Source organism: Ochotona curzoniae, unplaced genomic scaffold (genome assembly GCF_017591425.1).
Source record: "Ochotona curzoniae isolate NIBS_2020 unplaced genomic scaffold, NIBS_Ocur_1.0 scaffold_3208, whole genome shotgun sequence".
Lineage (NCBI taxonomy): Eukaryota > Metazoa > Chordata > Mammalia > Lagomorpha > Ochotonidae > Ochotona > Ochotona curzoniae.
This window is the reverse complement of record NW_024467106.1, coordinates 45,840,309-45,854,194: the sequence shown is the minus strand read 5'-3', so window position 1 is coordinate 45,854,194 and position 13,886 is coordinate 45,840,309. Positions and strand designations below refer to the sequence as shown.

The 13,886-nt window shown below is 45.1% G+C and overlaps 1 protein-coding gene across 1 annotated transcript in view; it reads left to right on the top strand.

Annotated features, from left to right (window-relative positions):
• The first annotated feature begins 4,070 nt into the window (after positions 1–4,070).
• The window catches only part of CCDC171 (coiled-coil domain containing 171), a 301,385-nt gene continuing 291,569 nt past the window's right edge, over positions 4,071–13,886 (top strand). Inside the window, exons 1-3 of the mRNA XM_041004524.1 lie at positions 4,071–4,258; positions 9,236–9,393; positions 10,892–11,027. Of these exons, the coding sequence (XP_040860458.1) occupies positions 9,350–9,393; positions 10,892–11,027 (180 nt within the window). The 5' untranslated portion in view covers positions 4,071–4,258; positions 9,236–9,349. The remainder of the gene's footprint in view (positions 4,259–9,235; positions 9,394–10,891; positions 11,028–13,886) is intronic.

Here is a 13,886-nt window from a genome sequence, read left to right as displayed (position 1 = left end):
GGTGGGGAGGAGATTAGGGCCCTTTGACAGGCGTAAAGTTTTGGTTTTATTCTGTAAACAAGGAGGAGCCGCTAGAATAATTATTCTAGAAGGTAATATAATCCGAGGCACACTTGAGAAAGATCATTTCTTGTGTGGCATATGGAAGCAGCAAAGGACCAGAGCTACTGAGAACAATTATGATGAAGCCTTTCAGTTCTGAGAACTGATACCAAAGCACCTGGGGTTTGAACCTTCTGGGGGAGGTTACAGAAGGGTCAAAAGGATGTGGCTCATCTGGTGCTTACAAAGCCCTGAGTGCACGAAAATCCCCAGTGTTCCCAAGACACGTACACACCCTGAGGTCCGATTTTAACCTTTTTTCCTATTGTCTGATCCTCCATCAGGATCTCATACTTGTGGTTAATTGGCAACCTCAAACCATCGAGAAGTTGCACAGTAACGGGTGACTGACTTGCAGGAGGTGCTGCTAAGTCTCTGGCTGGGAAGTAAACAAAATAGCTGCTTAGTGGCAGACATAAAAAGACGTGAGGCTCACAGAAAAAGCATTTTGGGACGTATGCATTGAGAGCTCGAGAGACGAGAAGATATTCTGAGTTTTTTTTTTTTTTTTTTTTGCCTGGGTGTCTTGGAGATAAGTTTTAAAAATAGTAGTTGAGTTCTTTGGGAGGCTCCTGGGAGAAGTTGAGAAAGATAATTACGTTTTAGAAATGAATTCAGTAAGGTCAGACATTAACGTGGCAAATTCAAAAGGGATTCAAATATTCAAAAGTGGAGCTCAGGAGGGGTCAGAGGCAGATATTAAGAATTGAATATTCGGTACCTAGGGAATTGATGAGATCACCCAGCATGGATATGTAGACAGTGTGAAGATTGGGGGAAGAAATGAAGAGAATGTCGTGTTTAGGGCAAGGAATAACAGTTCCCTGAGCAGCAGTGGAAGTTTCAGAGCTACAGAGACCAGGCCACGGAGTGCAAATTCTTGCCTGTGCTGGAGACACAGCTGAGGATCAACCAGCCAGGAACCTCAATGGGGCTTCAACTTGGTCATGAAGTCATCACTGATTCTTCAAGATGCTTTGGTAAAATGATGGAGATGACTCTAAGTATACTTTGAAAGGACTGGTAAGAAGAAGGGAATCAAGTGTATTGAAGCCAGGAGGCAAGATGGTTGTAGAATAGCCTTTCTTATAATCATATTTATAGGTCTGGCACAGTGGCTCAGTGGCTAAATCCTTGCCTTGCAAACGCCAGGATTCCATTTTGGTGCCAGTTCATGTCCTGGTGCTCCACTTCCCATCCACCTCCCTGCCTGTGGCCTGGGAAAGCAGTGGAGGACGGCCCAAAGCTTTGGGACCCTGCACTTGCACAAGAGAGACCTGGAAAAAGCTCCTGGCTCCTGGCTTCAGATTTGTTCAGCTCTGGCTATTATGGCCACTTGAGGAGTGAATCAGTGGACGGAAGATCTTTCTCTGTCTCTCCTTCTCTGTAAATCTGCCTTTCCAACAAAAATTAATAAATCTTTAAAAAAAATCGCATTTCTGTTAGGCAAATGAGGCAACAGAACATTGATCATGCAACTGCAAGACACACACACCACACATCCAAGTGTTGGAATGGTTTGACTTACGGTGTCATTATGGTAAGTTTTCTGCATTAGACTTCTGCTAGTTTCATTGCTGGAGAAACTTTCAGGTATGCCCTAAGAGGTCTCCGTGATCTTCTGTCCCGTCTCAGCCTCTCTTCCTGCCCTCTGAGCCTTGGCACTTCGCAGTTCCTTGTGCTGGTTTTTGTAGTCTTGGGGTTTTCCCTCCAGCTCCCCATTAGCTCAGTGAGTCTCTGAATGTCTTCCCAGACTCAACACCGAGGTCTCTAGAAGCCCTGCTGATGCACAGGATTGGGGTGATTGCTTCCCCTTTCTGATCTCCACTGTGCTTGCCTGAAATACCTTATAAATGCTGAATAATAAGAGGACTGCAAAGTCGTCAGGCTGTACCCCCCTTTCCTTACACAGTGTAACTGGCATTTACTATTGCGAGACCATATTCACTTTCATGATTTTGTAAAAACATCATATTTTTTAGGAAATTAAAAAAATAGTATCCAAAGCTTATAAATCACAAGGACTAACCTTATTAGCCTATTATTTTTTCCATTTCAGATCCAAATGTTTGATGGGCTGTTTTCCTTTCTACAAGCTCTTTCCTTTGCAGCAATGATCTTTCTGGCTCTAGTATTTTGATAGCCAGGACTTGCCTCCTTTTTTTAATGGAAGTGACTAAAATCAAAGCAGTTGATGTTTCAGTGCTACAAAAATCACGGACTTAATCCCACTGTATATTTGCACTTAAGGCAGTTCAGCCCTCCGAGGGAGACACAGCTCCCACACTTAGTTTCAAGTTGATTACAATTGACGGAGTGGCTTAGAACAAAGGAGTTTTTTTTTTTTTGGGGGGGGGGACTATTTGTATTGAACACCTTTTTGCAAGGAGGTAAAATCTTTAAACAGAATCTGCCCAATTTGCATTGTTCTTTGGGGGAACAGGCTTGCCCAAGTCAAGGAACAAAAGGATTCGGTTTCCCGACTTCCCCGGGCAGCAGCAGATTGTAAAGCAGCTACTGAGAGAAAGCCAAGTATAAATTACCAACAAGAAGGCGGCCGAGTATGTAAAGGGGGCACACATTGAACCTCCAAGGCTACTTCTGCCATGTGCCTCGCTATGCAATATTTACATGCACTGCAATTCTTCCGACCCTGGTGACTAGCCCAGGTTGGGATACAATGGGGGGGACAGGACCACAAGCCTTGTGCAGGCGGAGGGCGGTTCAGAGGGGAACAGCCGCTGCAGGCAGCAGGCAAATCCCACGGAATATTCCCTCAGGTCCTGGTACCAGTCCCGGGGAGGGCACAGGGTTTAGCGGAAACTTGCAGGACCTGGCTTCCGTAGGTAGAGAAGACCGAGGTAAGAGCTAGAACTGTGCCCTTCCAGCCGCCTGCGACCTGGGGCCCCCGACGGCGAGCAGGCGACCATGGGCCAGCCCGCCTGTGGCCGCGCGCGGCCGCTCCCTCGCCACGGCGCCTGCGCCGCCTCGCCCCGCAGCCGGGCTCCGCCAATCGCAGCCCGGCGTTCCCCGAGCGCGTCTCCCGGGGCTGCGGGCGTGAGGGCTGCGGGGAGGACGGGGCGGGCCGGGCCCGGTGGGAGCGGGCGGGCCGGCGGCGCCTGCGAAGCTCTGCCCAGCCTCCGGAAGTGGCGGTTGTAAACTTCACCTCCCCGGGGCTCGTCCCCTCCCGAACGCCGGTGCTGCCTGTCTGTTCCCCATCCCCGGGTCCTAGATTCCGTCGGGTACCACGATTTTTGCTTTGAGACGCCCCCCTTCTCCCCCGGCCCCTTGCCCCCATTCCCTTGGGCTGCCTGGACCTGCTGCCCCTGTGGGTTGAAGCTGCCTCTAGGCAGCTTGGGTGTGCACTCAGGACCAGGCGAGACCCCTGAGGTAACCGTAGCGTGTGGGAGCTTCGGGGGTAACGAGTTGGGGAGGGGGAGATTTTGAGAGGACCTTGGGGGTCCTCCAGTTAGCTGCTGAGTGTTGGCGTGCGTCGGAGCAAGGTCTCCGTGCAGCATCCTAGGCTGAGCTGCAGCCCCGGTACACCAAGGGAGGGACAAGAGCGCACCGACTTAGGACTTTCTTGGGTTGTCAGTCTGAGGTTTTTTTGTTTTTGTTTTTTGCAACCCCCTCTCTAAAATTACTAAATTCCTCGAGGCCAGAGACAACATTTTCCTCTTATTTATTTATTTATTTTTTAATGCTAGGCACCCTAAAATGCTTGGTAACAAAAGAGTCAGTTGTGCAGCTTCTGCTGAGGACTCTGACAGACGCGGGATGGTCAGCTGATTTTCCAGAGCTGTGAATTTTCCGCACAAGTGGCGCCTCCTTTTGAAAGTTTATTCTGATGAAAATTAACACTGGCGAGATACATATTCCTTTTTGTGTAAACAGAATAACGTCTGCTTATTAGAAGGTCTTGGTACCTGACTCTGTTGTGTTCTCCATGAGGGTTTTATTGGCATGATTTTGGCACAAAAAACCTACCGTTTTGTCACTGAACAGGGCAGTGACGCTGTGGTGAGCAGGAAGTGAGCACAGGTTTCCAAGAAGTTGCAGAGGAAAACAAACTTGCTAGGAGTTGGGAAAGGCTGATTGTGTTTAGACCTCAGACGAACCACCTAGCCTCTTAAGGCTCAGGCCTCTTATCTGTCAGGTAAGAGTTGGCTTGCTTGGTAAAACTTCATTTATTTCTACAAGTCTTTGACTTTTCGAGCCCTTTAGTATTGATCTTGTTGTGATGAGAAAATGGAACATTCCCCATGGAAGGTGATTATTGGTGGATTCCCAACACCTGCGCCATTACTATGAAGATGGTAGTACTTGGGAAAATAGGATGGATTTTGGAGTCAGCCTGTTAGGTGCTGGCTCAGTGTCTTTACATAGGTTACCTAATGTCTTGAAGCCCGTTTTTGCATTTGTGAATGTGTCCTGGAGTCATTTAGGGTTATGGAAAGGATTACACTTTATTATTAGTAGAGGTATTTTAGTTTGACGGAGACCAACTGTTCAGTTTCAGCGTGCATGCAAAGGCTGGGCTGGGCCAGGTGGAAATCAGGAGCTGCGGATTCAGTGCTGCTCTCAAACCTAGGTGCTAAAGACTAAAGGGAAGAGATTTATTACACCTTCCCTGCTGTGTCAAAGGGCATGAATATCCCCTCACTGAGTTAGGCCGCATATACTAACTTAGGAGCAGCCAAAACTTGAGCCTGTGCCCATGTGTGATGCCCATGTTGTAGGTGGTGGATTAACGTGCTATGCCAAAATACAGACCCCACTTCAGTGTGGTTTTTTTTTTAAATTATTTTTCATGCTGTCTACATAGTTAACATTTCAAAGAGAGGGAGAGACGGAGAGAGACCTTCCGCTGATCTGCTAGTTGACTCCCTGGCTGACTGTAATGGGCAGGGCTGGGCTAGGCTGAAGCCAGGAGCATCACCTGGATCTCCCACGTGGTGGCTCAAGCTCTTGGGCCTTTTTTTTTTTTGGCTGCTGGCTGCTTTTCCCAGGTCATTGGGGAGGAGATAGATTGAACAGGAAGCAGCTGACTCCAATTGACATCCATAGGGGACGCCAGCATCGCAGGCAGCTGTTTTACCTGCTGCACAATTATGCTGAGTCCTAAGTTTTATTTATTTATTTTTAAAGTTTTTATTATTTTATTTTTATTTGGAAGGTCAGATATACAGAGAGCAGAGACAGAGAGGAAGATCTTCTGTCCAGTGATTCACTCCCCAAGTGACCGCAGTGGCTGGTGTAGCACCCATCCAAAGCCAGGATCCAGGAACTTCTTTCTGGGCCTCCCATGCGGGTGTAGGGTCCCTAGGCTTTGGGCCGTCCTCCACTGCTTTCCCAGGCTACAAGCAGGGAGCTGGATGGGAAGTGGGGCCGCTGGGATTAGAACTGGCGCCCATATGGGATCCTGGCGCGTTCAAGGTGAGGACTTTAGCCACTAGGCCATGCCACCGGGGCCCTCTGTCCTGTGTTTGTGAGATTGTGAAATTTTGTTCCTTACTCCTCTGCCCTCCAGTGTGGTATGGGCCGTCTCTGACTCTCTCATTCTTTTCCCTCTCCTATCTTTAGCGTCCAGGCACAGGGCCTCGATGGGTCAGCTGTTATCAGCCTTGTCATGAGTTTCCCACCTTGTAAGTGTCTGTCTCCGGAGTCTCATCTTGGAATGAGCAAGTTTCTCCCACGTTCATCTCTGATGCTCTCAAACTCGCTTGTGTTAAATATGTGTTGGCTCTTGGAGGTTCTGTCAGCTTCATCTTTCCCTCTGCGTGCCCCTGAATAGGTGCCTTGATTACTGCTGGGTCGGTTTGGTAACTGGTTTGTTCTCTGAGATTTTTTATGGGGAAGGGTGTTAAATACTCCTTTTCGTGTTGGTTTCTGTAAATAGGTGCCTTAGATAAGATTTTTCTTTTCTTTCTTTCTTTTTTTACAAAATTTCTGACCTAAATTAATAACCAAAGAGTTGACAAAAGGTATACATAGCAGGGTTGGGATGTGATCCTGTTTTTCCGTGGTTGGGGTAGCTTTGTGTGACTCATTTTAACTTTACATAAACATTTTCAAACTTGGGCCTGGTGCGGTGGTGCAAGTGGTTAAGGTCCTCGCCTTGCACGCCCGGGATCCCATATGGGCGTCGGTTCTAGTCCCGGCAGCCCCGCTTCCCTTCCAGCTCCCTGCCTGTGGCCCGGGAAAGCAGTCGAGGACGGCCCAAAGTTTTGGGACCCTGTACCCGTGTGGGAGACCTGGAAGAGGCTCCTGGCTTCGGATTGGCATAGCATCAGCCGTTGCGCTCACTTGGGGAGTGAATCATCGGACGGAAGATCTTCCTCTCTGTCTCTCCTCTTTGTATATCCACCTTTCCAATAAAAACATAATAAAAATAAATCTTTTTAAAAAAGAAGAAACATTTTCAAACTTGCTCAAGCCTGCAAAAGGTCCTTATGCAGTCTGTTGAGTCTAACATGATGTGATATAATCATGACAGTGGCATTTCATCATCTTGGTCATTTGTAGAAAGTGACAGATTGAGAACTAATATGGGGGCCCGGTGTGGTGGTCTAGCAGCTGAAGTCCTTGCCTTGAATTTACCAAGATCCCATATGGGCGCCGGTTCTAATCCCGGCAGCCCCACTTCCCATCCAGCTCCCTGCTTGTGGCCTGGGAAAGCAGTGGAGGACGGCCCAAAGCTTTGGGACTCTGCACCCACATGGGAGACCTGGAAGAGGCTCCTGCCTTCAGATTGGCATAGCATTGGCTGTTGTGCTCACTTGGGGAGTGAATCATCGGACGGAAGAGCTTCCTCTCTGTCTCTCCTCTCTGTATGTTTGCCTTTCCAATAAAAATAAAAAGAAGATGCCATTCTCTATGGGTGCTAGTCCTGGCTGCTGCACTTCTGATCTGACTTCCTGCTTATGGGCCTGGGGAATGCAGCAGAGATGACCTGAATGCTTGAACCCCTACCACCCATGTGGGAGACCCAGATGGAGTTCCTGGTTCCTGGGTTTGGGTTGGCCCAGCCCAGATGTGACTGAGCAGTGAACCAGTGGACAGAATTGTGCACGCGCTCGCTCTCTGTTGGCAAATGTGCCTTTCAAATGAATGAACAGCATTTGTTTTTTTATTACCATGGCATTTTTTTGTTGCTGTTGTTGAGAGTGATTCTACCTTTTGATCCTCCTCCACCCCCCTCCTACTTTGGCCTCTTTTATTGAAACATTGCGTTATGTACATCTCATTTATGAAGGGCAGGCATTTGACCTAGTGGGTAAGTTAAGACTGTGTCCTGTGTTAGACTGTGTGGGTTTTATACCTGCCTTTGGCTCCTCCCTAACTTAAGCTTCCTTTTGATGTAGGGAGGCAGCTGAGATGGGTCAGTAATTGAGCTCCCTGCAGCTACAGGAGAGACCTGAATTAGGGTTCCTGGGTCCCAGCTTTGGCCCTAGGTCTACGTTGACCCGGTCTTGGCCATTATGACCATTTGGAGAGTGAATCAGTTATAGGAGCTTGCTGTTTATTTGTCCCTTTCAAAATAAATAAATTAAAAACTCATTGCTGAATCTAAAAATATCCCTCGATTTTACTTTCTTTAGAACTGAATTTTGTGTCTTTCAGAGATAGCATGACTATTTCTTTTTCAAATTCGAAGAGCATCTTAAAAAATTCATACATATATATGTTTTAAAATACTTATTGTATATTTATTGGAAAGACAGATTTATGGAGAGAAGATGATACAGTGAGAAAGATCTTCCACCTGCTAGTTCACTCTCCAAGTGGCTGCAGTGGCTGGAGCTAGGCTGAACTGAAACCAGGAGCTTCTTCTGGGTCTTCCATGTGGGTGCAGGTCCCAAAGCTTTGGGCTGTCCTCTGCTGCTTTCCCAGGCTACAAGCAGGGAGCTGGATGGGAAGTGGAGCACCGGGACATGAACCAGCACCTGTATAGGATCTAGGTGCGAGGATTTAGTTCCTGAGCTGTTGCCCCAGACCCTATATATTTTTAGAGATAGAAACAAGTTTGATCTACTTATTTGCTCCTCACGTGCCTGTAATAGCTCAAGGTGGACCTGGCTGAACCAAACCAGTTGTCTCATGTGGGCTGTCGAACTCAGTTACTTCATCTTCACTGCTGCCTCCCAAGAAGGAAACAAGTCAGCAGCTGGAACCTGGTATTGAACCCAGGTATTCCACTTTAGGACACAGATGCCTTAGCTAGTGTTTTCATTGTTAGTCTAAATGTCCACCCTTTCTAATTATCTTATTATGGTGAAGTTTTTGTTTGAGATATTGTAGCAATGCAATTGCTCTTTCATTATCATGTTTTGACAAGAGGGAACATCTTTTCAGTGTTTTTCCTTTTTATTGTTTAATCCTTTCTGAACAATTTTATTTGAGGGGGAAAGATTTGGAGTGTAAGCATGTGCACACACTTGCATCTGCTGGTTCAATGTCCCACATGCCTGCAGTGCCTGGGCTGGGTCAGATAGAACATGGAACATGTCTCCCCTGCGGGAGGCAGCGACTTGGTCCTGTGAGTGATTGCTGTTGCCTCTCCGGGTGTTTTAGCAGAAAGCTGGAGCAAGGAGCCAGAGCCTTGAATTAGTGTTAGGTACTCCAGTGTGAGTGTCCTAACTAGTATCTTAACTCCTAGGCTAAATGACTGGTGCTCCAGTGCTTTTTGAAAGAAAACCACGATCACTATTTCTTCAATGATTTAATTATTTGGCAGAATAACAGAGAGGAAGTGGGAGACAGATCTTGCTATGTTTGCTTCACTCCCCAGATGGCTGTAATGGCTAGAGGTGAGTCAGGCCAAGTGCAGGGGCTGGGAGCTTCATCTCGGTTTCTGGTGAGGTTGGCCACTTGCGTCCTTGTCCACTGCCTCCCCAGGTGCAGTAGCAGGAAGCTGGATCAGATGCAGTGGGTGTTAGACTTAAATTAGCACTACAATATAAGATGCTGGTGTCACAAACAGCAGCCTAATTGACTGTATCACAACACTGGCCTCTATAGCTTTTTAGGACTACATGTTTGCTATATAATCATTAAAATAAATACAAATAAATCACACATTCAGAAATAAAGCAGAACTGCTGTTATTTTTTTTCTTCACTCTTTTTAACAGAGTTTGGTCCCTCTAACCTGCGGCCCACAGACACCTTGGACAATTTTAATCACCAATAAAGAAGTATGTAACTAAGTGATAGTGGTGTATTTTGAAAGAACTGGAAGAGTCATCATGAATGTGAACACTTCGAGCACTCCCACTGGTGATACTCAAAGGTAATCCTCTGTTTTCCTTGCTTTAGTACAAACAAACAAACAAACCAACCTGCTTTTGTTTGCAAGGAGCAGGGAGAGTTAAGTGGTTAGTGGAGTTAATTTTAAGAATACTTGTGGGAAGTGGACATTGCCTGTGACTGCGGGAGCAGGAATGATCAAGGTTAGCAATGGACCAGAAAGTGGGGATTGCTGCTAAGCTCATAGTCTGTTCCTTTGTTAACTTGGACACAGAAGCCTGTGGCTTTGACTCTTGCTGGAGACTGGTTTGTTCTTTGGTACTGCTCTGCATTTTGCCCTTGTACTTCTGCTTACTCACATTGGTGTGTGTTCCCTTTTGTTTTGTCACCAGTTTCCTTCCCTTCATTGCCTCAGTCTAATCCAGAGCTTCTGTTATGAGCTCTTTACTTGGTGTCTTCCAGCTTATTTCCAAGAGGGGCTTCTAATTACTGCTGCGCATCTTTCATTAGCATGGTTTTTGCCTTTGGGTGAAATTCTTCCCCTCAGTTTATTCATCTTTGATGGGTGGAATGCATAATGAGAAACTGGACCAAGTAAGAAGGTCATATTCTTTCCTAAGTGCGGCTTACAGACTGTTAAGTATAGAAATGAAAAGTAAATGTTTAGAAACTTTTTTTTAGCAGTGTAACAGTAATTTTTCTGTCTGCGGAATCTAAAAATTAGACATTTGGGCTTGTATTGTGTCTGTTTTAAAGAGAATTCATTTAAAATGTGTTTTAAAGATGCAACATGGAGATGGCGTGCACAGTTGGTTTGGAAAGGACTGATTGCCTTTTCAGCAAGGATGTGTGAATGTGTTGAGTACGATGACTAACATGGATTTAATTTATGAGTAATATACAAATGGTATCTACATTTCTTCAGAAGATACTTTTAAATCTTTCCTTCCTGAAGCAAGAAAGGACATATGCTTTTTTCTGTTAATTTTTTTTTAATTGTTGAAAAGGGCAAAAGTGAGGCATCATTGTCTTTTTTCTGTCATTGCATTAAAAACTGCTGAATACCGGGACTTCAAATTTCTTTCTTGTTTCTATATTCTTTTTTATACACATGTATATATCACATATATGAGATATACATTACATATACTACATACATAGACAGTAGAATTTTCCATCCGCTGTTTCACTCCCCATATGGCTGCAACGGTTGATGCTGAGCCGATCTGAAGCCAGGAGCCAGGAATTAGGACCTTCTTCTGGATCTCTGACGCAGGCATATGGTCCCAAACCCTTGAGCCATCCTCCACTGCTTTCCCAGGCCACAAACGGAGCTGGATGGGAAGTGTGGTAGCTGGGACACGCCCAATGAGATCCTGGCATTTGAATGGGGAGGTTTAGCAACCGTATCTTCTACTACAGTATAATCTCTTATGTCAAGGACTATGCCATGTTTCCTGAATTTTTTGAAAAAAGTTACAGTAGGTATCAGAAGTGCTGTGAAATATGCTATATTTAAATTATTTTTATTTCATTTGTAGGTTGAAGAATGTCTCATTGGATGTAAAGCAAATGATTAAAAATGAAACAGATTTGGATGCTACTGCTGACCTGAGAAAGAAACTCCATAGGGCCAAGAAAGAGAAATTAGAAATAACAACTAAGCACAATGCAGAGGTAAATTTCGTTTTCTCCTTCAGTAATGCTACAAGTTTAAATTTTTATTCATTTCATATCTGTATTTGATCTTTGTTAGTATACCATTCTTATACTTAGACATTTTAAGTGAGACAGTAGGAATCTGGAGTGGAGCTGGAGCTCAAATTCAAGCACTGTGATGTGGGGTGCAGGTGTCCCAGCTGGCATTCTGTCTGCTAGGCCAAATACATGTCCCTTAGTTTCCTCTTGTTCACTGTGCCGTGATGTGTCTTGTCCAAGGATGGCAGTTTTTCTCTGGATGATTTTTCAGGAATTATGTTTCTTTTTCTGCCATCTGTTACCTTCTTTCATCTTTCCCCCCTCCTCTTTTTAAATCTTATTCTTAAAGTTCATCTTAGGCAGCCTGGTGTAGAATGATAAACATCTTGCTTACAAAGACCTTGACTCATTCCTGGCCCCTCCATTTCCAGGTTACGTGAGGCTTGGCTTGTTATTTATCTTTCACTCATTCATTTCTGATGGTGAAATGCTCTTCCCGAAGGATTATTGTGTTAAATAAGTAAAATAAGGCCAAGAAAGCAGTCGTGTGTTATAGTAGCATCTATAAATCATTGACAGTTAAATGTAAATGGTATATTTTCCTTCCCTTCATGTTAATTTCTGTTGCTTTCTTGACAAGAACCTTATAAAGTTTCCCTTAATGAAATCAGTTATCCCTTTGTCTGCAGTGCCTTACTGTTACTTTATTTTAGAAATAAAGCATTTATTTCTTTATTCTTGAATCTCAATGAGAGCTGAAAGCAGTGCTTATGCCCGTTGCAGGTATTGCACAATGTGTAAAAATTGACTTTTTCAGTTTATAAAAAGAGCAGTGCTATTGGCAATTAAATGAATATGTGATATCCTTACTTATATTTTAGGTAATTTTGAAGTGATAAATGAAGTAATTGCTTCTATTTACATTGCAATCATATTTTATAGAAGACAAAGCAACATTTGTTGCATGTATGCTAGCTGTTCGTAAACTCTAAAAATCATATTTTAAAAGCAAATGTACATTGTTGAAAGATTTATTGTCATCTTAAAAGCAGAGTTGCAGAGATATAAGGGAAGAGTGATGGAGGTTAGCTGGTCTTTGATCCACTTGTTCATTCGCCAAATGACCTCAATAACCAGCCCTGGGCTGAGCTGAGTCCAGGAGCCAGAATTCCCTTGCAGGTCTCATGTGACTGCAGGGACCCAAGCATTGGTGCTGTCCTGTGTTGCTTTGTCAGGGACATCTTCTGGTCCCTGAAATAGATTGGAATAGGAGCAGCTGGAACTCAAACCATTGCCTGTATGGGATACTAGCACTGCAGGTGGCAGCCTAACTCACAATGTCACAGCACCAACCCCAATCAACACTTGAGACTGTTAGTGTCATGATAATCACTACCCTACTCTGTCACAACATATTTTGCAGTTGTCATAGAACTCACTTTTCTGTTATTTGATCAAAATGTTGTGAAGTCTGTTCACGTTAAAGAGACAGGAGATTAGCTCAGGGAAGGAAGATAACTCTCACAATAGGTAATTATAATCGGTTCAACTTAGGGTTTGATTATCAGTCATTTCACATCTTTCAGTTATTTATTTAGATTATACAACTTGTATTCAATAATTTTTAAAGCCATGTTATATCCACATATACCTATGACAAAGCAAGGCAGAGAGGAGGGAAATGATTTAAGAATAAAGAGTGTATTTGCCTTATCAGATATATCTAATGTAGGAGTGATTGGCACAAATCTATTTTTTTTTAAAGATTTATTTATTTTTATTATTTTTTTAATGGAAAGGCGGATATACAGAGAGGAGAGACAGAGAGGAAGATCTTCCGTCTGATGATTCACTCCCCAAGTGAGCGCAACGGCCGATGCTATGCCGATCCAAAGCCAGGAGCCTCTTCCGGGTCTCCCAATTGGGTGCAGAGTCCCAAAGCTTTGGGCCGTCCTCAACTACTTTCCCGGGCCACAGGCAGGGAGCTGGAAGGGAAGCGGGGCTGCCGGGATTAGAACCGGCACCCATATGGGATCCCGGGCGTGCAAGGCGAGGACCTTAACCACTGCGCCACCGTGCCGGGCCCACAAATCTATTTTTTTTTTTAAAGATTTATTTTTATTATTTTTTCATTGGAAAGGCGGATATACAGAGAGGAGAGACAGAGAGGAAGATCTTCCGGCCGATGATTCACTCCCCAAGTGAGCGCAACGGGCCGATACTATGCCAATCCGAAGCCAGGAGCCTCTTCCAGGTCTCCCACGCGGGTGCAGGTTCCCAAAGCGTTGGGCCGTCCTCGACTGCTTTCCCAGGCCACAGGCAGGGAGCTGGAAGGGAAGCGGGGCTGCCAGGATTAGAACCGGCGCCCATATGGGATCCCGGGCGTGCAAGGCGAGGACCTTTAACCACTTGCGCCACTGCGCCGGGCCCCCACAAATCTATTTTTAAAAAAGAATTTTATTGGGCCCCGTGTGATGGCTCAGTAAATCCTTTCCTTGCATGCACCACGATTCCATATGAGTGGTAGTTTGTATCCTGGCTCCTCTACTTCCCATCCAGCTCCCTGCTTGTGGCCTGGGAAAGCACATGGATGCATAGGTCCAAGTACTTGGGGCATCTCTTGCTGTTTTCCCAGCTACATTAGCAGTGATTTTGATCCTAAGTGGAGCACCTGAAACTTGAACTGGCACCCATATGGGATGCTGGCATTGCAGGTGGTGCTGTAACGTGCTGGGCTAAAACACTGAACAATAGTTTGCCTGATTTCAATAGCCATCATGTTGTGTCTTTCCTTCCACCTAATGCCTAAGTGGTGCTATCTTACTCCTTCTGGTTTTT